This window comes from Abrus precatorius, unplaced genomic scaffold, assembly GCF_003935025.1.
Source record: "Abrus precatorius isolate BTA unplaced genomic scaffold, Abrus_2018 Scaffold9, whole genome shotgun sequence".
Classification (NCBI taxonomy): domain Eukaryota; kingdom Viridiplantae; phylum Streptophyta; class Magnoliopsida; order Fabales; family Fabaceae; genus Abrus; species Abrus precatorius.
In genome coordinates this window covers 25,406,401-25,434,143 of record NW_020874439.1, presented here as the reverse complement: position 1 = coordinate 25,434,143, position 27,743 = coordinate 25,406,401, and the positions used below count along the sequence as shown (strand labels likewise).

At 28.8% G+C, this 27,743-nt stretch overlaps 3 protein-coding genes across 6 annotated transcripts; 1 reads left to right on the top strand and 2 right to left on the bottom strand.

The window, feature by feature from the left end:
* Positions 1–481: 481 nt before the first annotated feature.
* LOC113850403 (E3 ubiquitin-protein ligase RHA1B-like) lies at positions 482–1,148 on the bottom strand. Its single transcript, XM_027480941.1, has one exon. The coding sequence runs from the start codon at positions 1,048–1,050 to the stop codon at positions 544–546; it is 507 nt and encodes a 168-aa protein (XP_027336742.1). The 5' UTR covers positions 1,051–1,148; the 3' UTR covers positions 482–543.
* A 13,791-nt stretch (positions 1,149–14,939) lies between these two features.
* LOC113849772 (TMV resistance protein N-like) lies at positions 14,940–20,334 on the top strand. Of its 3 annotated transcripts, XM_027479930.1 has the most exons (6): positions 14,974–15,486; positions 16,965–18,060; positions 18,214–18,489; positions 18,589–19,644; positions 19,763–19,824; positions 19,923–20,049. In XM_027479930.1, the coding sequence occupies exons 1-6, from the start codon at positions 14,990–14,992 to the stop codon at positions 19,930–19,932; spliced, it is 2,997 nt and encodes a 998-aa protein (XP_027335731.1). In that variant the 5' UTR covers positions 14,974–14,989; the 3' UTR covers positions 19,933–20,049. The 3 variants fall into 3 exon arrangements, with proteins under 3 accessions (XP_027335729.1, XP_027335730.1, XP_027335731.1); XM_027479928.1 differs by having other exon boundaries at positions 14,940–15,486; positions 19,757–20,334; XM_027479929.1 differs by having other exon boundaries at positions 14,941–15,486; positions 19,763–20,299.
* A 278-nt stretch (positions 20,335–20,612) lies between these two features.
* On the bottom strand, positions 20,613–24,546 carry LOC113850265 (ferric reduction oxidase 2). 2 transcript variants are annotated; one of them, XM_027480725.1, is made up of 8 exons: positions 24,348–24,546; positions 24,156–24,258; positions 23,743–23,940; positions 23,411–23,645; positions 22,030–22,357; positions 21,654–21,897; positions 20,832–21,538; positions 20,613–20,752 (listed from the first exon to the last, which is right to left on the bottom strand). In XM_027480725.1, exons 1-8 carry the CDS (start codon positions 24,544–24,546, stop codon positions 20,613–20,615), a joined length of 2,154 nt encoding a protein of 717 aa, XP_027336526.1. The 2 variants fall into 2 exon arrangements, with proteins under 2 accessions (XP_027336526.1, XP_027336527.1); XM_027480726.1 differs by having other exon boundaries at positions 23,743–23,918; positions 24,161–24,258.
* Between the last annotated feature and the right edge of the window lie 3,197 nt (positions 24,547–27,743).

The window sequence follows — 27,743 nt, the reverse complement described above, 5'->3', positions numbered from 1 at the left end:
TAGGGAAAAAAAAGATAGAAAAACTTCCTCCAATTGCAAGCATAATTAATTCCTTTTCAAAATTCACATGCCAAAAGTTATTCTTTCCTTTTAAATATCTGTAATGTAAGGTATGCACACACCAATTAAAGAATCGCTGACCCAAAAACCCCTCTCTCTCTCGTATGATTAATGTTTAAGCAAAAAGGAAATTAAAAACATAATTCAATGATTTTAAATTTTGTAGCAGATATTTCAAATCTAATAAAATTTTAAAAGTAATATATATTCGATAAATGACTACGAGTAAGAGCACATTTTCCCAAGAATAATAATAAAATAATAACTTAATCATCTATTAACTATGTGTCATACACACAATATTCAATAATACACTAGATGGATGAAAATCCAACACCACCACTAATAATATACTAATAGTAAAGTATAAACAATCGTTCAAAATTTTTTTTTTTTTTTTTAATTTATTTTAAGTTTTGTTATGTACATTTCATCTCCATGATTCCATTGGAAGGGCCCCACCAGCAAACGAAGAAAGAGAACTCAGAAGGAAGAAGTGTAATCGGCGTAGAACTCGGTAACACCAGAAGCAGCCCAAAGGCGTTGATTATAATCATCAAGCATATCATCGGGAACAAAGGGAGTTCTACAAAGAGGACACGTTTTCTGATCGTGATCGATCCAACGGTCCACGCAACTCTGGTGAAAAATGTGCGTGCAGTTTCGCATACACCGAATCTCTTCCTCCGCGGAGAACTCGAACAGACACACCGCGCAACTCGTTTCCTTGTTTTCCTCGAGGTCGCCGAACTTTGCCACCGGAAGCAGTTCACGGATCAGCACCGCCGACAGAGAGGGGGTCCTCGCCATGTCGGCGGTGCGGGCGCCGGCGGCGGGATCCGGCCACGTCACCTCGGATTCGAGGAAGTCAGAGAGGCCGAGGAAGTGGAAGAGGAAGAAGACGAGGTTTCGGAGAAGTCCGAGGAGGGCCAGCGTGTGCAGGAACGGGTTCGGGAAGAACACTTCCGCGTAACCCACCGGAAAACCCATCGGAAAATGAAATAGTATCGGAGAAGACACGGTTTGGTGGCGTTTAGAGAGAGCAAAGTTTAAGCAGAGAGAGAAAGTGTGAGAGAGAAGAACTGAGGAACGGAAGAGAAAGAGAAGCTTCGAACGTGGGGAGTGAGCGTGGTATATATAGTCACAGCTTTTTTATAAAAACAATATATTCGTACTTGAGCAATTATTAAAAGAAAAATATTAAAGTAAGATAGTAAAGAGTTAACTTTTATTTTGAAATGCATTTTCGAGAAGGGTATATATTTATAGACTTAAATAAAAAAGATAAAAATAACCAATTAGCAAGTGAACATTTTCTAAATTTTATTTATGTTTCTAGATAATAAAATTGTTAGTAATAATATCAAAACAAAAAGAAAGTGCACTTAAAATAGCACGAGTATTATTATCGACGAAAACGTAAAAATTAGTTGTTAAAAAGTAATTTATCTTACAATAATAATATTCTTACGCTCTTTGCCGGGATATGAAACATACCATTAATTATTGGTTAAAATTTATTAAAAATATAGAAATATAAAAGATAATTATTAAATTAAAAATAAAATAAAATATATATAATTTTTATATTATTTAATAAATTTTAATCAATAATTAAAATATATACTTAAAAATATGTTATTAACATTTCTCATAAAATAAACATAAATAAATAGTAAAAATATGTAATAAAAGATATGTTAATAAATAAATAAAATATAAAAATAAAATACAAATTTTATTTTATTTTATTCTAATATTTCAAATTTAAAAATAAAGTCATGCTAATATTTAGTAAGATATTTTTTTAAATAAGTTTATCCAATTTAAATCTAAGGTCGGTTAAAAGGTAAATAAATAAATATGAGTAAATTTGGTAAATAAAAAGTAAAGCACAAAAACGTCGTAGGTTTTAATTAATAATATGAATCAATAAAAAAAATATAATATTGCTATAAACACTTAATAGTACTTTCAAATAATTAAAAAGATAAGGTATTTTTTAGAAGAAGTGTGATTTTATTAACATTAATTTTTGAAAATAATTTCAAATTATCAAAATAAAAAATTATGTAGAGTCAATTTCCGTTTCAAGAAAAAAGACTTACATTTTATTAAATTACTTATAAAAAAATTACATTTATCTCATTTAAAAAGAGGAGTAGAAACATAACTTTGAGACTTTAGATATAAAATTTATAGGTCAAAATTTATTTTTTATTTCGAAATAAATTATTAAAAAATTAGAATATATAAAATCCATTTTTTATATTTTAAAAATGTTATGAACAAAATATTAATAAATTTTTATGAATACTAATTTTAAAACTACAACATTTAAAAAAATAAGAAACTTATTTAAAATTAAAAATATAATAATTTTCAAATTTCAAATTTGTTTTAAAAGCTTGAAATTGATCATAAAGACAGAAAAAATAAATAAAATTGACCGTAGTGTATTTGAAACCATCTAGATGAATAATAATATCTCACGTGTGACCCAGTTTTGAAGAACTGTAGGATGGGTAGGGTTGGTGGGGAGTTTAATAAAAGACTGCGTGTGCCTTACTCTACATTTTGAAAATAGTGACACGTGCTTTTAACAAGGAAAGACTGAAGAAATACTGGGTTCCTATTCCTAATCACCATCATCATCGCCCTCATAATTTAATTATCCATTCAACTCATAGATTCATAATTGACTTTATATAAAGAGCACCAAAATTATTATGAAGAACAAAAATAAATTCATATCCAATCTCTAGTTATTTAATCCATATATCATAACTTACTTTATTAAAATACATATATCTCATGTTCTTTCCTTATTCTAAATACTTAAACATAATGTATTTTAATACCAACGTGCTTTAATTTAAATTTGTGGTTGTTTAGATAATATTAAAATACTTGACATAATGTATTTATCATATTTTTTTTTATTATTTTCATAACTTGATTAAATATTAGTTAAAAACTTGTTTGTTTTAGTTTCTTTAACGAAAATAAGTTATTGAAAAAATGTTTTAAACTTTTTCGTTTGTTTAGGTTTATAAAAGTATAAATTTTCCTGAAAGTTCAAGAAAGTTACTTAAAAAGTAGAAGTAAAACATGTTTAATAAAAATATATGTTATGTAAAGATATTAAAAATTAACATTTTAAAAATGATTACGTATATTTAATGTAGCATATTTAATATATACTCTCTAGCCATATCCTTACGTCACTCATTAACACAATCTAAATATATCTTTTATTCGTGCTAGATTTTATTGTTCCTGTGAGAAGTGCATGTTACTAATCCATGCTATTAATGAATGGGATCGAACTATTTAGTCACAATTCAACTTTCCTAAAATGTGCATCCCACTTTCATGGCCTAAATTTTATATGAAGGAATAATTGGTTTACTACTGTAGTAGATTAATTCTTCTATTTTTTTTGGTTAGCAAAATTTCTTTTTGGATACAATTACAACTTAATGGTTTACTTAACATGGATCAAAGCATTTTTGGCTTACCAATGGTAATGGACCACCAAATTATGACCATAGATATAACAATTATAGAAAGTAGTGGTTGAAATTAGATATTATGACCAGAGATACATATATATATATATATATATATTTGCACGAGTGTTGTCCCTGTCGATAGAGGTCCAGTTCTAGATTATCAATGGTTAGTAGGGTGGGGATTGATAAAAAAACATTAATGAAGATGAAATACTTTGTTTTATTTTAAGCATTTCATGATTAATTAAGGAACATTGAACATGTTGTACAACTCTTCGTATATTTGTACACTTATTTAATTGTCTTTGAGTGATAAGTTAGTGATTGAAAATTCTCCTTACGAAAACACACACCGTTTTTATTACTCTTTTCTTAACATAACATTATACATTTCTTATCACTTGAACTTAGAGGGTACAAGTTCTTATTCATATTGGCCATATGATGACTTTTCGTGCATTGTAGTGGGAATTGTAACGTGTTATATGAAGAATATTTATCTACGTCTACTTTGAATTAATTTTTTTAATGTGTTTACTGCAGATAAAAGAAAAGTTGTATTAATTTTTTTTATAAGTTAAGACTTTAAAAATTTTCTCATTTAATTTATCTAAAACAGAAGATATATCTCATTTTGATACTCCTCCATCCTCCTTGTCCCTTTCTTAGCTTGTAGTTTGTGAGGCCTGTGGCTTGGTTTGTTTGTTTTAGATTTTTAAACCCTTTCTTATACAAAAAAAATAAATAGAAGATATATAAGTTAATTTTAATTTATTAAAATAATTATTTGTTTTATCTTATTTTATTTTTTATGAGTATTTTTGCAAAAATTTAGGATAACATGTTAGTCAAATTAATAAAATCTAACACGATTATTTCAATAAATAATAGGGATTAATTCATAATTTTTATATACAAATTTTAAAAATTATTTAATCAAAGTACATATATATATAAGTTCTAGAATTTTAATTAACCTTTAGCTTATAACTATTACCTGCACGTGAACATGTTTTTGTACTTTAGCAGTAAAGATTGGTTGGCACTAATAACATTTTAAGTACTGTGTCAAAATAATTTTTTAATTTATGTTTACCAATCAAATTAGTTGTTAAATTACAAAAATAATATTTTGAATTCTAAAATTATCAAAGAATAATCGTTTTAATACTTAACATTATTGAACAGCAATTATTTTAATTTTAAAAGATAAAAATAAGAATAAAAATATTGGTGTTTAATATTTTCAAAGATTAAAATATTTTTAAGAATTTTTTATACTAAATTAATTAAGAGTAAGGATCAAATTACTTTAAATATAACCTTTTTAACCAGAGTTATTCAACTTAATAACTTTTTGTAAATATTAAATTTCATCAATCTAACCATTAAATTAAAAATATTTTTAAATAAATAATTTTTTAAAATTACATAAATAAAAAGTAATTAATAATTCATGAAGAAATATTTAATATATATTTTAAAATTATAAATAAATATTAATTATAAAATTATATATCTACAAACATCTATAAAAATTTGATAAAATTAATAAATTTAATATTAATAAAAAGGTTATTAAATAAATTTTTTTAATTAGAGTTATTCCAAATGTTAATCATGAAGTATCATGATCTCCAGTCATTAATAATTAATATTAATAATTATAAAGATTAATTCAATATATTATTTTAACATTTATTAATTTCCTTAAATATCATAAGTAAATGGATATCTATCCATAGAAGTTTAGTTTACTTCCATTTAAAAGATCATGAAAAGTGAATATGACTAATGACTTGGGTATTTATGTAAACTCTAAAGCATGGGATCATAACTCATTGAAAAAAATGCCAAATAGGCTTTGAAGGAAACAGCATGAAAGCAACTCGATGCATCTAAATTATTGTGGAGGTAGCTAGAAAGCTAATCTATTGATTAGATGGGACATTATCTTACTACTACTGTTACTAAATACATTAAATTAAATTAGCTACTAATTGTGTTTGTTCTATCTCTCTTTTGCATTAGCTATTAAATATGACAAATGTGAAGGATTGTTTTTGGTTAGAAATAAAAAGAAAAATTCAATAACCATATTTATTATATAAAAAATATAATTATTATTGAATAATTTAAATAGTTTTAATCGATATCTTTTATAAAGTGGAGGGGCTAAGGTCAAAAAATTTGGTAAAAATATATAAATATTTCCAATATTTGTGAGATAGTTATTTAAAGGACCTAAAAATTGAAAAAAAAAAAGAAGAAGAAAGTGTTAGAATCCGAAAACGAAAACAATCAAAAATTGTGCTGAAAACAAGGATTAAAGGTCCACATTGGTGTGTCCAAAGCAACCATTGTGGCAATTCATAGCATCTTACATCACTAAATAATTAAATATTCTTTAGTCACCTCATCGATCTATCATTTATATATAAGAACCGGCAATAAAACAAATCCAAATATATCCCATTCATATAGATATTTTTGGCTGAACCATGTTGCATGACATCAGTTCCCACCAAAACACCTTTTTAGGTGAATTAACACCATATAGCTATAGCCACAGCGTGTCTATTTAATCCCATTAGTTCAAGTTTGTAATAATTCACCTTAATTTTGAACCTACTTGTGTTTTGTCATCAGTCATCACTAGTTGAACAATGCACATACCATTACTAATAAATTAAGTTAACAAGCTACTTAGATTAAATTAATAATTAATGATTCAAATAATTAGCAGGAGATTATCATAAGATTTAACTTTTATCTCCTCGTTATATTAATAAATAGAAAAGGTATAGAACTCTTTATTCAATTGAACCAATCTGATTAAACATCAGGATTTGATCTTGCCCATCATTATATATCCAGTAGCAAACATCTTATGGTAAAGACTGCTTATAATCCCCACTGCCTGAGCTTCGATATTTACAGTGACAAGTCAAATATTGATTAACTATTTATTCAATAAATTATATTTTATATGAATTTATTTTATAAATTTAATAATAAATTATTTTGAAATAGACTCCAAAAGTTTATTTTAATAAACTATATTAAACATTATTAAAATAATTTATAAAAATTATAATGAAAATATTAAACTCTTCAGAAACTCTTTTAAACGCTTCCAACATATAAAAAAGTTGTTAGAACCTCGGTGGACTGAAGACCCAGAAAAATTTGTCAAATTGAACCTTAAGCTTCTTGAATGGAAAATGAGCAAATAGCCATTTTAGCCTTTTAAATTATAAGTGTTAATAATTTCAGTTTTTAGCTTTACAAAAAATTTCCTTTAATTCCTAATTTTATAAAATGATATTTATTTTAGTTTTTTTTATATCAAATGATAATAAAAAATAAAATAAATATTTTTTTAAAATATTTAAAACTAAAGTGTGATTTTTATAAAATTAAGGACTATAAATTGATGGACTTTATAATTTTAAAGATTAAAATTAGTATTTATTTGAAAAATATTTATATATCTCCTGTAAAGAAAGGCGAAATATATAAAAGAATAATCAAATTACTATACAAAATAAAATAACAAAACGAATATAAATGAATAATGATATATCAAAAGTGTAGTAGTGGGAGATTATCTTGTTAATTTTTTTTGAAAAAATGTGAGAATTAAATTTTGAATGATAAACCCATAAGACACTTTTGAGTGTCTTTTGCTGTTCAATTATCCTTTCTGGTTCTTGGTGATTGTTTACTGTTGCGTGTTTTAATTAACTTGATTTATTTGTTTATTCAAATTGATGAGAATTGTGATAGGGTTTTCCAACTTTTTTTCTTTTTTTTATAAAAAGTATGAGTTGTCTTTTGATGCACAGTGAATGCTATATTATTTTTTATGAGAAATGCACAAAAGTCACCCTTTATTTTTTTCCCATTAAAAAAGAATTTAATTCAAATATATTAATTTACATCATCATTCAACCGTGTATCATTATTATGTTTGAGAAAAATATTTACAAATTATATTTATTATTATATTCTAATTAATTAATGATATAAAAATCTTTACATTAAAATTAAGCTTTTAAGAAAATAATAGTAAAGCGACATTTTCCGGATTCTAGTAGTAGGACCGGACTAGAAAGTCTGAACCTGTCTAGCCTTACGTGAAGCCCTCTAATCACCAGCTAGACAAGGACAATTTATGACTTTAAAATAGTACTCAGTATAGTTTGTAAAAATAAAGTTGATCAACTATAATTTTTATTAAAATAATCTTATTTGAATCAAATAAGAAAATAAATGCGACAAATTTTAGAGAAATATTTTTTTTTGAGATAAAATTATTATAAATAATAAAAATTTCTCTAAATATTATAGGAAAAACATTTAAAACAATAATCTATTACATTGTAGAACTTTTACTCACATTAAAACAGTAAACTGAATCAATCCATTAACTTTAAATGGTGGCAACATAGCATTGCCTTCACTTTAACAAGAAGTGGGGTTAAAATCACACTCACTTCAATAAAGAGAAAAAAAGAAGAAGAAGAGAGGACATAATTTACATGCAGATGTAGTTTTGACATGGAAACTTGGCCTGCCGAATGCGGGTGAAATGTCGTCGGAAATAATGGCATAAGCAGTGTTGACAATGTGAAAAGAAGGATAGAGATAAAAGTGGGATTAACCTAAGCACCACAAAGAGAGGGTAGTGGGCCCAAGTGGGCCAGGCCCACTCGAAAGTCCATGACAAGGATGGTGGAGAGGACAAAAGGAATCAAAAGTGGGGATGGAGAAGAGACAGACGACAAATATGGACCGTCGGTGATGAGAACCCTGGCCAACCAGCATAGCATCATGGTCATGGCTGGGTTAGGAGGCCATCACACTGATAAAAATGGAAGTGGCACAAAGGGGTGAACCATAATACAAGAACCATGTACATCTAACTTTTCACCTTTCATTCCAATGCCAAGTTTTGGATCTGCCTACCCAAACCAAGACACCAATGACCTTAGTGTCACTCACTACCAATCATTTTGTGCTACAAGCCTTTCATCATAACCTAAGAATACAATATTAGCTATTAACTTTCATTCTCACCTCACTTTTTTTTTTATTATTATTATCTAACTTTTATAATATAATCTTCAACAATATTTGCTTAGTTAGTCGAGTTATTAATTTTCTTATATAATACTTGTCATCGTGATATTAATGTTCTGAGAATACTTATTAAAATACTTTATGAAAATATTTTAACTTGAATTATTTTATCATAATAATTAACTAGATATTATGGGATGATATGTTTTAGCTTTCAAACGGCACGTGTACATTTTTCATGAATAAATATATGTTATGGTTACGTAAGGGTACTGCTCTGTGGATTTTCGTTTCTTGGGATTTAGGCTTTTCTTTTTAGGGTCTGTCTCCAAGTAGTTCCAATCACTCACTGGAGAAGAGAGTAATGTATTGGAAGTAGTCGATTCTTGGAGTAATAGCTCTATCTCCCCTATGATATCTTCTAAAAGATATTGCCTAACAATTTGTTATAAATAGTATGGCAAATAAACATGCAGGTTTCTAACTGTATATGGTAAATACTAAATACTAAATATAGGATCAAATATTAATTTCGTTTATATAAAAGAAAGATACAAAATATCTTATTAAGGATCTTTTTTACTGTAAGAAACTTCTAATTTTGTAATTTATTGATGCAATTGTATATATTAAAGTTTATTACTTTTAACTGTCATTCTTATATAGATTTTTTAATAGGTATCATCCTTTATAAACTTCAGGAGTTGTCTTTTATTTTATTTTCTCTTCCACAACACAACGTTATCATGCTATTGAAAGATCAAATAACATAAACTAGGAGACGTAGTTTCTTATATATGGATCACTTCAAAAATTAGTTGATTTCGAAAACCAGGCAAAATTGAAGAACAAGTCATTAGAATGGTCCAAAATCAATATAAATTAGCAATGAAGGAATGATTTAATCATGTTTTTTAGCTTTTATAATCTTTTATCCATAATTTATTTACCAAATAAAAGTTCATATATCCAATATCAGTGGCAGATGCACATGAAGTTGAAGGGAGGCAAATGCACTCCCTCAACTTTCATAAACTTTTTTAATTTTAATAAATTATTATTAATAGTATATATATTTATATATTTATATTTTGCACCTCCTAATTTTATATTTTTACTCTGAACTTAGGGTCTGGATCCGCCACTTTCCAATATTATATTACAACGATTTATATATAAATTTTTATTACTTTTCACTTATTCTTTATTTTTGCCTTCCAAAATATATAATAAAGTCCTCTATGCTATAGTTTAAAATTCTAAATAATTTGGATTTTTTTATGAGTTTTGTGATAAAATTATCAAATTAAAATTATTTAAGGATGTATGTAAGAGTAATTATCACTTATATTGATGTAAAGTTATTCCTTCTCGTTCAATTTGTTCTTGAAAATATCTATAATCCGCAACATTATCGTTCAATTTCACTGTTCGAGTGATTAAAAAGTCAACGAATCAAAGATTATTCATTATATTGCAAAAGAATTCTGGGGGTTAATTAGTTTTTGCTTAACTAGGATCAATTTTCTCTCCGTATAATTTTAAAGATACAATATTCAGTATTCACATTGATTTTGTGAATTGAACGAAAATTCTTTGCTTCAACATTTTATTATAACAATAATAGTCAAACATAATAAAAACATGATAAAATAATAAAGTAAGAGGAAGTTTGATTTCTTATATAAAGAAACATTATCTAAATACATAAATATCGGTTTTCACCTTATAAATAGACGGATAAAAAATAATTTAATCAAGTCTGTAATGATGTATTCAGACACTAATGTTTTTATCCGTAATGGATTATGATTTTGACCCTAGCTTAATTATTTTAATGAGTTTATCTAAATCTTACGGGTCCAGTTGCTTTTTTCTCCTAAATTAAAGGATAAAATTCTCATAGTTAGATTATGAAATTAAAGTGAAATGAACTATTCACGAATTATACCCCTAATGTGGTGGTTTGGAGATAATGTGGTGAATTGAAAGGGGGATTTGTTCTGCTTTATGTGATATATGAAAAAAGGACTAATGGTGAAGCTAAACGAAATTGAAGGGACCCAATACATAAACAAGATGTTTGATATGTGTCTCCCTATTAGACTTGCCATCAAAGCTTGCACACCCACATGCTCAGGTATTATCTTATCTTCTCTAAGAGGTGGGCTACTGCATCTTTGACTCTTCATTTGGATCTTCTAAAACTCACTTTTTTTGTGGTCCTCATCATCTGCTTAGTCTCTTCATTAATCTCTCTCTTCTTTTATTCCTTTTGATTTATCTTTCTTTCCAATTTGATCTTTGATGTGGACATGCTTCTATTTCACATCCATTCATTTAAACTCTAATTGTCCCCAAGATCCGTATCTATCTTCTCTAATAATATGATTTTTTTTTAATTAAATTTAGTAGCCAGTACGTTCATCATCTCTGGTTCTGTTGTTGTTGGGTTTAGCTTAGAAATTTAAAATTAAATCAAACAAACAATCAACTTCCATCGATTTAAGTTTCAAGGGAATATTTTCCTGTAAATTTTAAACATACAATAACAACAAGCCTTAATTTAAATGTTACAAAGTTATATTAAATTTTTATATCTATATTTCTTTTACTGAATATTATATAAGTAAAACTGTTTTTATACTTTATCAAAAGAAAAATAGACAAAATTAATGAGTTTAGAGTAGATTCATGAACGTGCAGGGTCTAGTCTTGTGCTGGGCTGATCCAACAAAGCTTTATTGGACTAAACCTAAGTAGCAAATTCGGGCTTGCGATATTTTCAGTTAACATCAACATTCATTATTCCTTGACCAAAAATAAATAAAAAACAATATCATAATTTAAATCATTTTTTTAATGTGCATTTAAAAATATATAATAATTTTTATTAAAAAATATAGAATATTATAGAATTTAATATATAATAGTATTAAATGTTATAATTTATCATAAAATAATATTTTATAACGTATTATTTTACCCAAATTAAAAAACTGAATTTAAATAATCAAACTAAAGCCTAATGTGGCGAGTACGATGAGACATGTTTCCCACAAAACCGCACAAATACATGAGCACCTAAATTATATTGGGAAACGTGAATTATCCATAATTTTAACTCGCAGACAATGGATAAATGATGGTTGGAAGGGATGGTGATGACAAAGAAAAGGATAGTGATTGTGATGTCAATAGAATGGTTAAAATGGCAATGAATGGTGGTGGTCTTCCTAGTGCCATACAATGGATCATGGCCATGATGACTGTTGGATAGTGTTCATCTTCAAATTAAATTTTAAATTAGTCTTCATTAATGTCATTATCAAAACATGGACCAAGATCTTTTGCAGTAATTACAGCAGCAGTTTATTTAAATGATTTTTTTTAAAAATAAGATTTTGGGTTCAACTTATACATATAATTCATTAAAAAAATTAGGTTATATCATAAATTTTTTAAATAAATAAATTATTTTTGTGAAAAATAGCTGTAATTTAAATAATAATAACAATAGCTGTGGCTTTCAGCAATATTTTGAATAGAGTGGAAATGTCATATGAAAATGATAACAGAGTGATTGATGGGTGTGTCAGCAGAAATGCCAACTGGGTTGGGATGACAGTTCCAATGGTTTAATGGACATTCCCATTCCCAGAACTGCGCCTGTTTTGTCGATAAAAACAGAGTGGAATCAGACTATTTTAAACTGTTAAATTATCTTTTTTTTTTATAAAATAATAATTATTAACTTCTATTTTGTTTTTTTATTCAATTTTTTTAATTAATGTTTAACGCTTCTGTGATGTGGGTGTTGGGAATTGTGAGTTTTTGCTTTTGAAAAGTATGGTCTAATGGAGTTGTGTTTCTGTAATGTGAATATTGGGACTTTGCATCAATTATAAATTTGGTTGTGTATAATTTTTTTTCCAAGAAGAAAAAAAAATGAATTGGGTTTTCACTTTGATTGAGGTGGATTTTTGTACTGTGGGGTGCGGGGATTGGGAATTTGATGGGGGATAAAAGATGGAGTTTGATCTACAATGCATCTGATCTTAATTAACCTGCCAAATGATTTAAGCACTGAACAACAAACTCACATTCATTATTATCCTTTTGCTGTTAAATCTACTGCTTCTCAAAAGGCATATTCATACGAATTTAATTGTGTTTTTGGTTTGAATAAACTATAATAATGCTTGTTCCATAACTGAATTTTAATCGTGTAAAAGAATATTTTCATCTATATACCTGAAAGAATCTCTTGCAAGATATTTTGCACTTTATCTGTAGAAGCATGACATTGATCATTTTGGTGTTGCATCCTTTCTTACATTTGTTGTTTTTCTTTTATCTGTCCAACTCTATAAATAAGAATTATTTGATTTCAGTTTTACATCACAATAGCAAATTTCTATCTGTGCTTTGTTTTTTAAGTTCAGACCAACTTTTTTTTTTTCTGTAGGACTGAATTCGTGTGTTCTTTTGCTTTTACATCGCATGATTTTTCTGTTTTATATGCTTTACTTGTTAGGATTGCTAACAAGATTCAATGTCTACCTACTATTATTCGTTTAATTTTTTTAAAAGTTTAATGTGTCTGAATTGTTCAGTGGCCATTAATTGCGGGAGCATCTACAATGTGAAAGACTAGAAGATATGCGATTACTAAGCAGAAGAGTTTTGCTTCAGGGCTTGTACTACAAAAGCCAAAAAGTTGTGATTTTAACATTTGAACAAACAAAAAATTTCATTCCAAATATTATATCTCCAATATGCTAAAGCAATTAGGTGGAGGCTGATATTGGTTTTATATCTCCATGCACATGCCTAGAGTACTTTGTTACTGTTACTACTCTTCTCTTTTTTGGTGAAGAGGGTACCAAATATGTGTCCTGTGTGAAATATCTTTATATAATTGTCGTGTCACTCTCACTCATGGATTTTATGCCAAGTTAGAAGGTTTCATTTTGTTGACTTACTTGTCTATTTTTATGGTGAAATTTTGCAGAAGACTTATTCTGCCATGATATTTAATTATGGAGTGCATATAGTAAGCACACTGCAGTTGTAACTATTTTAACTTTCCTGACATAAATTATATCAATAGCAATATATGGACCTTCTGAATTTTTTTGGTCAATAACCTTCTGGTTTACCTTGGCGTTTCATTGGTTCTATTCCACGAACTAGAAATTGTTCCTGTAGTTTTGAGATTAATGACTTTGTCACCCAATTTTCTAACCACAAGTTGTATTTTTTTTATATTTTATTTGGTAGTGCTAGAATTAAGATCTCCGGATTGGAATTAAGTTTGAGAAATAATATTTGTACAATATCTTTTATAATTTTTTCTTACAAATTAAAGAGAGATAAAAAATAGAGAAAATGAAGGAATAAGATGAGTGATATAATGAATAGAGGTAGATATAAATTCATTGTTTTAGAAATTGATTATGTGAACAGTAGAACTCATTAAGAGGTACCCATAGTGAATGAATTTACTAAATTCATCTCTCTAAAATTGCAAAACGTAAAAGGCCACAAATTAAAAGGAAAAAAGAAACAAGATGAAGAAAGAAGCAACCTCGAAACATCAACGAAATGATGGAAAAGTGAAAGTCGACGGATTGCGAACATTTCTTTTCTGTGTTGAAATAAATTCCAATAATTGAATAAGTTATCATCGAATTTTATTTTCTATTGGCACTAGTGGAATTGAACAAAAGAATGGTATTTGTTTATCCTATATTTATTCGTTTATGCTTTTGTTGAGTCTCTCTCCTTTTGCTTGGATATTAGTTGGAAAAATGAATCCATCAAAAAGTAAAATACAAATAAGTTTTATCATTTAAATATTAAATAATTGACATTATAAATCATTTAACAAAATTTTCTAAACACATTTCTGAAGATATATTCTCCCAAAAGTTAAAAGAAAATTTTGTTAAAAAAATCATAAAAAATGCAAAATTTAGTATAGAAAAATGTTTGTTTTAATCCAAACCTCCTAAGAAAATCAAGAGTTGGGGTTGTGTAATAAGAAATATTAAAAAAATAACATAACATAATATGATTGATTGATACATCCCACCTTAGATTGATGAACATTTATTTTATTAAAAAGCAACCAAACAAAGTTGAACAATTGTTAATTGAAAGCAACCAAACTTCCGAACTCTTTCCTACGACTACTCGTGGCTATGTTCACACTTCTTGGTCAATTGGTCATTCCCATGATTTCTTTATAAGTACTTATACTAAAAAAAAACCTTGCATTGCACTATTAGTATTACTAGAACCAGCATCATTGCAGGGATAATTGAATGGCATCTACCACAGGAGGATCCTCTTCTTCCATCTTAAACTCAAGATGGATCAACCATGTTTTCTTGAGTTTTAGGGGTGATGACACACGCAAGGGTTTCACAGACCATCTTTTTGCTTCACTAGAAAGAAGGGGTATCAAAACATTCAAGGATGATCATGATCTTGAGAAGGGAGAAGTGATATCATTAGAGCTCATGAAAGCCATTGAAGAGTCCATGTTTGCACTCATTATTCTCTCACCAAACTATGCTTCCTCAACATGGTGTCTGGATGAGTTACAAAAGATTGTTGAATGCAAGGCTTCTAATGGTCAAGCCGTTTTTCCTATCTTCTATGGTGTAGACCCCTCTGATGTAAGGCATCAAAAAAGAAGCTTTGCCAAAGCTTTTAGAAAACATGAAGAGAAATTCAGAGAGGATAGAAAGAAGGTGCAAAGGTGGAGACATGCCTTAAGAGAAGTTGCAAGTTACTCTGGTTGGCACTCCAAGGATCTGTAAGTTGTCTCATCATTAGTTTGCTACAATACTTTTTTCTTTGTTGGCTCAAATGATATCCTTATACCATTATATATGAAATAGAAGATGGATTAATAGCCAAATTGTGAATTTTTTTTAGTACATTGAATGTTAGTGATAGGAAAAATATTTTAGATATGTAAGTCTATTTTATAACTAAATTTAAATTGATTTTAAAAGTTTGGACGTATATTAAATTAAAATTTTTTTTACAATAATTTTTTTAATCAAATTAGTGTTTTAAATTTATTTTCTACAACTGAGCTTTTCCTTGTTTGTCTAAATCTAAATTATTCATAAAAGCACTATCTCATAACATCTTCGCCCTTGTTAACAAAATTTTTTCATAATTATGTTTTATCACTAATATTTTTTATTAATCTTGATTCTTATAATTAAGATTAAATATTTTAAAATAACATTTTTTAAAATATAATTTTTATATTAAAAAATTATTACAAATATTTTTAAATTAATTTTATTATTTAAAATATTATAATATAGTAATAATATTATTATTTAATATTATTAATATTTATTTTTATAGGTTTTAATTTAAACTTTTATCGTTAACTTTGTTTATTAAAAATAAGTTTAAAAAATAATAATTATTTTATAAGTTATATAAAATATAATATAATTAATTTATTAAAATATTTTAAAAATACACTAATTTAATATAACAGAGTAATACATCAAATTAGTTTTATCTTAAAAATTAAACTTACAATGTATTGAAAAATAAATTTACCTCAAAAACTAGATTTAGAACTGGATTTAAAATTAATTTAAAGTAAAATTGAGTTTAAAACTAATTTAAGGTAAAATATTAGATTTAATTAATTAAGTTTCTCTATTTTTAAAATTAAAAAAATTTATTTTTATTAAATTTTTTGTCTAATATTATTAAATCCTCATTTTGTACTCAAAATCTTCACAAATTGAATTATGAAATTATTTTTAAGTTTCTTCTACTTAAACTCACCAATCAAATACCAAATTTCAAATAAAAAAAATATTTTTTTTGTCTTTAAACCTTATTTCACATTCTACAAAATTCTTCAAATTTTATTAAATTCCTTACTTATAAAAACTTGACTGATTTTACATCCTAAATCTCAAATATTTAGACAGAAAACAAGAAATTGAAAATTTGTTTATAGAAGAAATTGACAGTGGAATCAAATTTGCCTGATTTTAAAAATAGACTTAATTGATTTGAAGAAATTCTTGAGAAAATAAAACCTTACATAGTCCAAATCAAAATAGTCAAAAGTATAATTAAGCAAAAATTAAACTTTGAGACATCTAGTGCAATGGTTTAATTCTCATTGTGCCTTGGATTTGCAAAATATGAAATGATGACTTGTTTTCTCCATGTTGCTGTATTTACTCATTGTTCTTGTTGGACTAAAATACAAGTCTCGGTTTTGATTTTTTACTTCTCTCTATGCAGGCATGAGTCAGAATTGATTGAAACAATTGTTGGGCACATACAGAAAAGATTAATTCCTAGATTGGCATCTTGCATGGATAACCTTGTTGGGATTGATTCACGGATGCAGGAAGTTAATTCACTCATAGGCATACGGTTAAATGATGTTCGCTTCATAGGAATATGGGGCATGGGAGGCATAGGTAAGACAACTATTGCTAGATTAGTCTATGAAGCAATTAAAGAGGATTTCAAGGTTAGTTGCTTCCTAGAAAACATTAGAGAGGTGTCTAAGACAAATGGTTTAGTTCACATCCAAAAGGACCTTCTTTCTCATCTTAATATAAGAAACAACGATTTTTATAATTTTCATGATGGGAAAAAGATAATAGCAAACTCTTTAAGCAACAAAAAGATTCTTCTTGTTCTTGATGATGTGAGTGAATTAAGCCAACTGGAGAATTTAGCTGGAAAGCAAGAATGGTTTGGTCCAGGAAGTAGAGTAATCATCACAACAAGAGATAAGCACCTACTAGTGACCCATGGAGTGCATAAAACATGTAAGGCTAGAGGCTTATCCCAAAATGAAGCCCTTAAGCTTTTCTGTTTGAAAGCATTTAAACAAGATCAACCTAAAGAAGAGTATTTGAGTTTGTGCAAAGAAGTGGTTGAATATACAAAAGGCCTTCCATTGGCACTTGAGGTATTGGGTTCCTATCTTCATGGAAGAACCGTTGGAGTTTGGCATAGTGCTTTAGAACAAATAAGAAGTTTTCCACACTCCAAAATCCAAGATACACTGAAAATAAGTTATGACAGTTTACAACCTACGGAGAAAAATATGTTTCTAGATATTGCTTGTTTCTTCAAAGGGATGGACATAAATGAAGTAATAAATATATTAGAAAATTGTGGTGATCATCCCAAAATCGGAATTGACATTTTGATTGAAAGATCTTTGGTAACTCTAGATAGGATGAATGGCAAGTTATGGATGCATGATTTGCTACAAGAAATGGGCAAGAATATTGTATTTCAGGAATCTCCAAATGATCCTGGCAAACGTAGTAGGTTGTGGTCTCAGAAAGACGTTGATCATGTATTGACAAAAAATAAGGTAAGTGTCAGTTTCTCTGTGACTATGAGATGCTGCTTGACCGTAAATAAATATGGCTTTAAGATACAAACTGAATGACACATGCACTATTTTTTTAAGTGTCTGTTTCATCTTATTCTGCAAGTTTAGTTATTTTCCATTCTGGTTTTCTAGGGAACTGATGAAATTCGAAGCATAGTTCTGAACTTAGTTCAACCATACGAAGCACGTTGGAGGGCTGAAGCCTTTTCCAAGATAAATGAGTTAAGGTTACTCAAGTTATGCGACATGCAACTTCCACTTGGCCTCAAATGCCTTCCTAGTGCATTGAAAGTTCTTCATTGGAGAGGATGTCCTTTGAAAACCCTGCCACTTGATAATCAATTAGATGAAGTTGTTGACCTCAAATTGCCTCATAGCAGAATAGAACAACTTTGGCATGGGACAAAGGTAAAGACCATCCATCATGAGTTATTTCCAAATTGTGTTTGTCATTATCATAATAACTGTGAAAGCTAACTTTTTTTGCACAATCTTAACTTTGATCAGTTTATGGAAAAGCTGAAGTCCATTGATCTGAGTTTTTCCAAGAACCTAAAGCAGTCCCCGGATTGTGTTGGAGTTTCAAATCTTGAATCATTGGTTCTTGAAGGTTGCATAAGTTTAACTGAGGTTCATCAGTCCCTTGTACACCATAAGAAACTTGTTCTGATGAATTTAAAAGATTGCAGAATGCTCAAATCTCTTCCAAGAAAAATGGAGATGAGTTCCTTGAAAAATTTAAGTCTTTCTGGTTGCTCTGAATTTAAATATCTTCCAGAATTTGGGGCATGCATGGAACATTTGTCAATGCTTTCTTTAGAGGGAACTGCTATAACAAAACTACCCTCATCACTCGGATGTCTAGTTGGCCTTGCACTTTTGGATTTAAAGAATTGCAAGAACCTTGTTTGCCTTCCAGATACCATTCATAAATTAAAGTCCCTCATAGTGTTGAATGTTTCTGGTTGCTCAAAAATCCATAGCTTGCCAGAGAGTTTAAAGGAAATCAAGTGTTTGGAGGAACTTAACGCAAGTGAAACTGCTATTGAAGAGCTACCTTCATTTGTCTTTTCTCTTGAAAACCTCAAAGAAATCTCATTTGCTGGGTGCAAAGGGCCAGTATCTAAGTCAATGAACATGTTTTTTCACCCCTTTAAGTGGATGTTTGGGAATCAGCAAGCTCCAACTGGATTTAGATTGCCACCTTCTATATTGGGTCTACCCTCTTTGAGCTATATAAATTTAAGTTACTGTAATCTATCTGAAGAATCAATCCCAGATTATTTTTGTCACTTATCTTCATTATTGATGCTAGATCTCACTGGCAACAATTTTGTTAGTCTACCAAGTTGTATTTCCAAACTCTCAAAGCTTAAATATCTTAGGGTAAACTGGTGTAAAAAGCTTCAAAAGTTGCCAGAACTTCCATCAAGCATAAGAGAATTGGATGCAAGCAATTGTGCTTCACTGGAAACTTCCAAATTCAATCCATCCAATCCATGCAGTCTCTTTGCATCACCAACAACATGGTACATGCCAAGTGAACTAAAAAAGTTTTTAGAGGTTTGCACCCTGGCTACCTGACCTTCTAAAACTTTGTTTGTGACTGTGTTTGTTTGTATAACATAATCATCTATTCAGGTTACTAATTCAACATTATAATTATGTGTACAAGTTACAGGCAGCATGTCTCCCCAGAGCAAGATTTGACATGCTTATCACAGGGGGTGAAATTCCATCATGGTTTGTTCCTCAAAAATGTGTTTCCTTTGCAAAAGTATCAGTCCCTCATAATTGCCCTCTAACTGAATGGGTGGGATTTGCTCTGTGTTTCATGTTAGTAAGTTATGATGATCCACCTGGAGTGTGTCCTCATGAAGTTGATTGTTACTTGTTTGGACCTAATGGTAAGATGTTTATCACCTCCAGGGATTTACCTCCTATGGAGCCATATTACCCTCACCTTTATATTCTTTATTTGTCCATTGATAAATTTCGTGACAGAATTTATGGAGGTGGTGCCGGCAGTGAAATTGAATTTGTATTGAAAAGTTATTGCTGCTATTCATTGCAAATAGTGAGATGTGGATGCCGTTTGGTATGTAAGCAAGATGTTGAAGATATATACAGAAATAATTTCTTGTAGCTTGTGATATAGTAGGTTCTTGACAATAGTGAAGAGCGTGGATTTATCAATAAGATGGTGTGCTTTATTTGGCAAATTCTCATGGAATTACTAATAAGCCTTATTTGTATAGAAACTTCTTTTATGTAGTTTGTACTTAATTGTTGCATGTTTTATTGAGATGATAAATAGACAGGAGAATCAAGGTGTCAAAGTAAAAGTCCTTTATTTATATTTTCATTTAGATGAAGGTCCAATTACTGTTGACAAACCAATTTTCACTAATTTAATTCAAAGCAATAAAACTAGTAAATCCATCAAAGCTGGCTGAGCCTGAGAGTACTAGCTCCTTCCGAAGGTTGATCATTAATGTATTACACCCTTTACAACAACAGTATAAGTGAAATCACCAGCTAAAGCTAATAGACTCAAAATGCAGATTTTCAGCTAAACTAGATGAGCAAATGGCTGCAACCTCCTGCCTCATTATTTTGGGTCCTGAAGCAAAAACTCCCATACTTGACGCTTTGAGTTCAAGTAGTATTCCTGTAAGAAGGGGGAAATGAGTGATTTTAATCCGTTGATAGGTCTCCAGGCCAAAATTAAAGAAAATAGAGAGACTTACTTCTTAGGTCAGGTCTTACACCATAATGTACATTCGTAGATTGAATAAGGGATTGGTATGGAAGGCTTTCCAATTCTCTATCTGCATTGTAAACCATGGAGTTTGGTGACACTGTTGGTGACGATCCTTCCAAGTTTTGAATCTGTTTTGCTTCTTTAGCATTGTGTTTCTTGTTCCAAAGAAAAGCTGCACTAGCAACACTAACTATGGACACGCATATTACTAGCATGTTAAGGAAAGACCTCAAAGGGAAAGAGAATATTTCATTCGAGTTATGATCAATTGGAAAAATGTAGTAACGGGTAATTATCCCTATTAAGATAAGGAAAATAATGAAAGAGGATGAGATTGTAGCACCAAGCCAAAGCCAACTGTTTGGACCTAATATAGCATGTACGGGTGCATCATTTGGATTTGGCTTGAACCATATAGTTTGAGGGTGAATTTGACCATCTGCTTTAGGCTCCTTGTCTCTTGTGATGTAGGCCTCAATTTGCAATTCAAGATTAGAAATGTCAAATGAGGTGCCAGATATTGGCAGGATCAAATCTAGCATTGACAGAGATGAAGTGTTCTTGAAGGCACAGATTAGGACAACTTTTGGTGTTTTGCATTTAAATGTAGTGTTTAGATATATTAGCTCCCGAATGATAGAGATAAAAGGTGTGATGCCACTTCCTCCACTCACCATCACAAGAGTGTCATGCCTAGTAAAAAGAGAAAAAAAAGGTTAGTTATTAAGTAGACTTAGTTTTAAGAAAGCATAAGGTAAGCACTTCAATTAGAAGTGTTGAAGTTGTGTTTGGCTTCTAAGATGCAAACCTTAGATAATTGGTTGAAGCAGTTCCATAAGGACCTTCAACAGATACAGCAAGGCGATCTATTGTTGAAGGAGTTGAAAGTAGTTGATAGAGCTTCTGAGTCCAAGTTCCTTCACTTTTAATGACAACACTTAGCTTGTCTTGCTCCAAGTTACTATTAGAAGTAATGGTAAATGGATGCCATTGCAACTTGGATATGCTTGGTACATTTAAGAACATAACACTTGTGAGGTTGTAAGTCAACCCTGCCAAAACATATCACATTAGCTCTTAAAAAAGTCTAAAAAAACATTAATAATGAAGAAAATTAGTCATTTCTCAATAATTAACTAAAGGTAACTTCAACATATTGAGATAACATAGCATTGTTAAATTACCATGGCCCTTAGAAAAGTTGAGTTCTATAGTTTCACATGGCAAAACACGAGCAGAAACCAAACGAACTTGGTGCCTTGATTGTAGAAATCTTAAGAAACGATCAACCAAGAAGAGGTAGAAACCAGGGAGTGTAATGCATACAAAGGAAATGCTAACATGAAAGATGAAGAATACTATGAAGAGGATGTAGAGGTGATGAGTATAGAAGAAGAGCTCAAAGGCTTTTCTTCTAATTCGAGGAATGGTTGCAATCCATAGGAACAAACCGAAAAGCAAAGCTAGTTCTCCTGCCACATTTGATACACCAACTTTGTCCCATTTCAGCATCTGTGATGAAACAAAGTTCCTCATGAGCTAAATACAATATTATAAACAAGCAATAATATAAAAGTCCATAGCTAGCATATCTAAGTTCCTATAATTAGAATCTCCACACCCGTTTCTTCACGTAGATGAGTTAAAAAGCAATCTGATTTTGTAAGTTAAAATTTATAGTTTAAGAAAATAAGCTAAAGTACATCTCTATGAGAACTGTTCTAGGATTAATTATTGTCCTATATATTTGTACAACTGTTTTTTATCAACTATTAATGCAACTTTCTTATAAACATATACCCATAAATTCATACGGTACAGATAATTTTACACTTGAAACATGAAGACCCCTCCGCCACCCTTTTTTTTCTTTTGGGTGGTGAGCCAGTTTTCTATTTTTTATTCAACAATTTTTCTTTTTTCAACTCAACCAATAATTTTTTTAATCTTAACCAGTTTTGAAATAAATTAAGGTCATTAGGCATAAGCCCAAGAAAACATCAAAAGCAACAGGTGAGCTAAGATCCCTTCTCATGAATGTGTCACACTGTAATAGAAGATTCCATGCCCCGAAGTCAAAGCCCAAAAGACTTATCTCAAGTCTCATCCCTTGTGTTTCGACTCACTAATAGAATATTAGCTCACTTACAAAATAAACTTAATATAAAAACTATAATTGCAATATAATTTAATTTGTCTAAGTTTTCATTTATTTAAAATTTAATTAAAAATTTAATTTATTTTAATATATATAATTTTTTTAAAATATTAGTAAATATTAATTATAAGACATTTTCTGTCTACGGTTAGAGACTATAGGGTGTCTCTAAACTTAAAAAGGTTCGAAACTAGAAGTTTGTAGCTACGCTGATATGAGAAAATTTTTCAGATAATAGGATTCGAACACAAGACTTTCTACAAAATAGATTGACTACATATTTAAGAATAATGATTTATCTAAAATTTGATACGTTTTATTGCAAAAGAATGTCTTATTATTCACACCTGTTATATATCAATAGATATAGATATGCTGTGTAAGTAGGGACGTTGATCTTAATTAACCTGAGAAATTTGAGAGGTAGCTGCCCAATAGATGATGTAGCAAAGGCCGTGAGCAGTGAAGAGGGTCATGGCCAAATGTCCAAGCCAAATATGGTACTTTATGCTATTCTCCGAGGTGAGGCCAAGCAGTGGCAGCACACATGACCCACGAGCCACCGGAAAAAACAAGAATGCTAAGCATATATTCCCAACCAGACCCAACCTTAAAGCTGCACGATCTAGTTTCTCTTCCCATCTGCATCACAAATATAAATGTAACAATGAAAATGCACGTTACTTATTGGATCCCTCAAATTAAATTGTTGTTGCAATAATAGTAATAATAATAATACATTTTCTGGCCATCCTTCGCTGCCAATTCTGGGGTGATTGTTACAAAGCTATTGTGTAAAGAAGTTGCAAAGGACCACACTAGGAGTGCAATAAACATAAGCAAGAATCCCAGTTCTATGCCAGAAACAATGCCAAGAGGGCCTTTCATGAGCATTGGACGCTTCCATGTGGTCACCTCACGTTTCTTTGCATTGCCACTGATGGTGCAAAAAACATAGAAGGAATAAGCCAATTATTAGTACAATAATTCTTTTTAGTTAAATTAATTCCACTAACGGTGCAATCAATTCATGATTTTTTATGTTGAGATAATAGTATAAAAACCAAAATTTTAATATAACTTACTTTCTGTCTTACAATATTGAACCATTTAGCAAAAACATAAAACCAATTAAGTGGTGAAAAATAGCACCTTGCAATTTTGGAATCATTTGCTTTTTTGGCTATGTGAAGGTGGACACATCCCAAAATAGCAATGAGTAAGACAGGGAAAGGGTACATAAGAAGTGTAGCACCTGCAATATGATCATATAGGATATATTAGCATAAAATGAATAAAGAAAGGCAATCAAAAACCAAAATGCATAATTTAATAAAATGAGACCTTGAGCACCAAAATAGGTTGAATTAATCTTTGCTTGGTATTGAGGCAACCATGATTGCCTATAAATATTTGTGGGCATAACTGCCCAAATGAAAATCCAACCCAGAAACACTAGTAGCACCAATACCCTTATTGCAAATTGAACCCTGCCAAGTTTTTCTTGAGAAGGTGACCTTTTCACTACCATATCTTCAGCCATCTTAATTGGTTTTTGGTAATGCAAAGCAGCCAATGTTTGAAAAGAAAAGACTGAAGTGAGGAGAATCTGATAAGTGGATACGTATTTATAGTTCAAGAAATAGAATTACTCTAATTTGACAGTTATAAAGAAAATATATATATTAGGCTAAAGACACCAAAAGGATAAAAACAAAAAAGCATGTTTCATGTCCCTCTGCTACAGTGTTTGGAATGTTGAAAATAGTATTATTCGTGCATCATAGTCCGTGGCTTAAATGACGTGGGTCATGGAGTTGACAAAAACCAAAGGTCAACTGTTGCAGTGTTGTGATTAATGCCGAACGGTGGAATCAAGTGTTAAAGCATAATTTCAACCGCCTTTGCCCACACATATATACATAAAAAAAAGGATTTTATATATGATTTTATAGCTTTGATTTTTTTTTAATATGTACACAAGAATACACAATAGAAATTTTAAAAATAATATTTTTTTATTAAAAATTATAATATCTAATATTTCTAATGCATTGCATATATGATGTTTAATAAAAATTATAATATATAAATTTTTGTGTGTCAGCAAATAGAAAGTATGAATATTTAGGATTCTAACATAAATAATATTGTACAAAATAAAAAGTTATATATGGTAAATTTTGATTAAAAATTATAGTATTTAATAATATTAATGCATTAAATTATATTAATTTTTATAATTTTTAATAAAAATTTATAATATATAACTTCTAATCTTATGTAATATTGTATAAATTAAAAAATATTAAGTGTTCATGCAACAAGCAAAGAAAAATAAATTTGGTAAAATCAGATTCATTTGACTATGATTGTGAGGTTAATAAGGAGGACGGTACATTTCACAGCATATATGTATGATTATGCCTATTTGAAACTCTACTTACAATTGCATGTTTTTAAACTACGTGGATGTGTGCTAAAGAATAGAGCCAAGAAAATTAGTTATTTATCCATTTAAGCCAATCAGTTGCAAGCAATGAATTTTAACAAATTAGACTAATACAATTTAGGTTTAATTTGGGCTAAAAAAATAATGTTCAAAATTTGTGATATTTTGTGAGTTTTTGTTGGCTTAATCATATTGGAGTACTAAAAGACTAAATTTAATTTGTTTGATATATATATATATATTATCGTTTCATGTCACTTGTATATTTAAAAAAAAATTGACATTTGATAAAATATGAGTGATCGAAACATGCAATAATCAGTGATTCTAAAATTGATATAATTTGGTACATACTGCTTATCTCAATGGTCCATTTCAATTATGAGAATTTAACTTTGGATTAGTTAATAAATATTTTTTTAAAATAAATATAAACATAATTATAATAGATATGTATAAATTTTTCTCCTCAAAGGTAAGAATATCTTCAAATATTTTTTTACTATGTGCCTTCAACATTATATAATATTTATTTTTATATTAAAAAGTTTTTAAATTATTAATTATTTTTAAAATCCCTTTTATATTAAGATTTTATTTTCTTAAATCTTATTTTTAATTACTTTATAATTTTTATTTTTATATTAAAATATAAAAGGAAATCAATCTATTCTGTTTCCTCTGTAATTTTATAAAATAATTAAATTTTTATTTTAGCCTTCAGTATTAATAAATAAAAGAAGAAGCTTAAAAGAATAAGAATAATTTCAGTATGTTAAGAAAATCTAGTCAAATGTAATTATGCCTGCTTATAATAGAACTTGTTTGATGATTTTCATGTAAAATCTGCAAATTAAAAAAGAAAACAAATCGGACATTGTTCATTGGTGTTTACTAATGAATGCCCTTAAATTATTGATTAAGGAAAATTTAAAATATATTAAATAAATTAATTTATGTAATATATTTAAAGATTAAAAGGTATGTAATATATACTTAGTTATTTAAATAACCATATGTATTTAAAGAGCATAATGAAACGAGCAGTTTTATTAATGAAACATAGTTTTAAACAGGTTTATGAAGCAAATCCACCGGCCACTTGTTCTTCCTCGTAAAATAGCCTGCTTTGTATTCACCATTGTTTTTAAAATCTGCTTTATAACACTACAAGTTATTTTATCTAGTAAATTACACAAGTTATTTTATAATTAAGTATGTATAAAGTGTAATAATTTTATAAGTTGATTTTATTTTATTTCTATAATAACGTTTACGTGAATTTTTTTATTTGATTTATGTGTCTGTGTATAAACTATGCCAACAGTATGATTTAAAAAAGGAAAAACAAAAAGTCTTGTAAGAAATAAAGCTAAACAACTCATAATCGATTGTGAATGATTAATGGTAAGAAATAAAAATAAAAGAAAAAAATTGATGATGAGAATATATAAATTATGTATAACATAATCTAGAATTAAAATAATATAATTTTCAAGTTACACCTTACTTGCGTCACTATTAATCAATTTCAACTTGCTAAATTCTTGCCTCACAAATAATGCCTCTAATCTTTTTTATCAAAGACAGTGTAGTTGAAGCCATGAACCATGCCTATATACGCAGCAAAATTTCTCATCCTTTAAGATATTAATTATACAATATTTTGCTGACTTCACCTTCATTCCATGAATGAAGTTTTTTATGTGTGTTAGAAAGTAAATGTAACAAAAGAAATACCAATGATTATTTGTTAAAAAATGACCAATTTGATGAACAGCTAATCATGGAAAAGCCGGAATAACCAATCGTTTTTTAATATAATCAAAATGATTGTGTTATTTTCATGTGTTAAATTTGCGTAAGATTTTGGATTCAACCAATGGTGCAACTAGAACTCTTTGAAACAAATATTTTTGTAGAAGTCTCAAGTTATTTCTAAGACATTAGAGTGTTATTATATCCTTCTGTTTATCTTTTTAATATTTTTGTTATGATTTTGTTATGTATTAAAAAATATATTTTTTAATCTTAAAAACATATTAAATATCTCCTTTAATTTATAATTAGAAATATTTATAAAAATAAAAAAAATTCAAAATAGTATATTGAAACTTCTATTGAGGTCTTTTTCCCCCAGTTTGCTTAAAAGAAAGGACTTTAGTGCTATGTCAAAAGATTTATATTCATGAGTTTTCCTGTTATCATTTTAATGGGACAAAAACATCAAGGTTAAGAAATAGTAAACGAAGTTCCCCACTCATTTTCCTAACTATTTAGCAGATAGA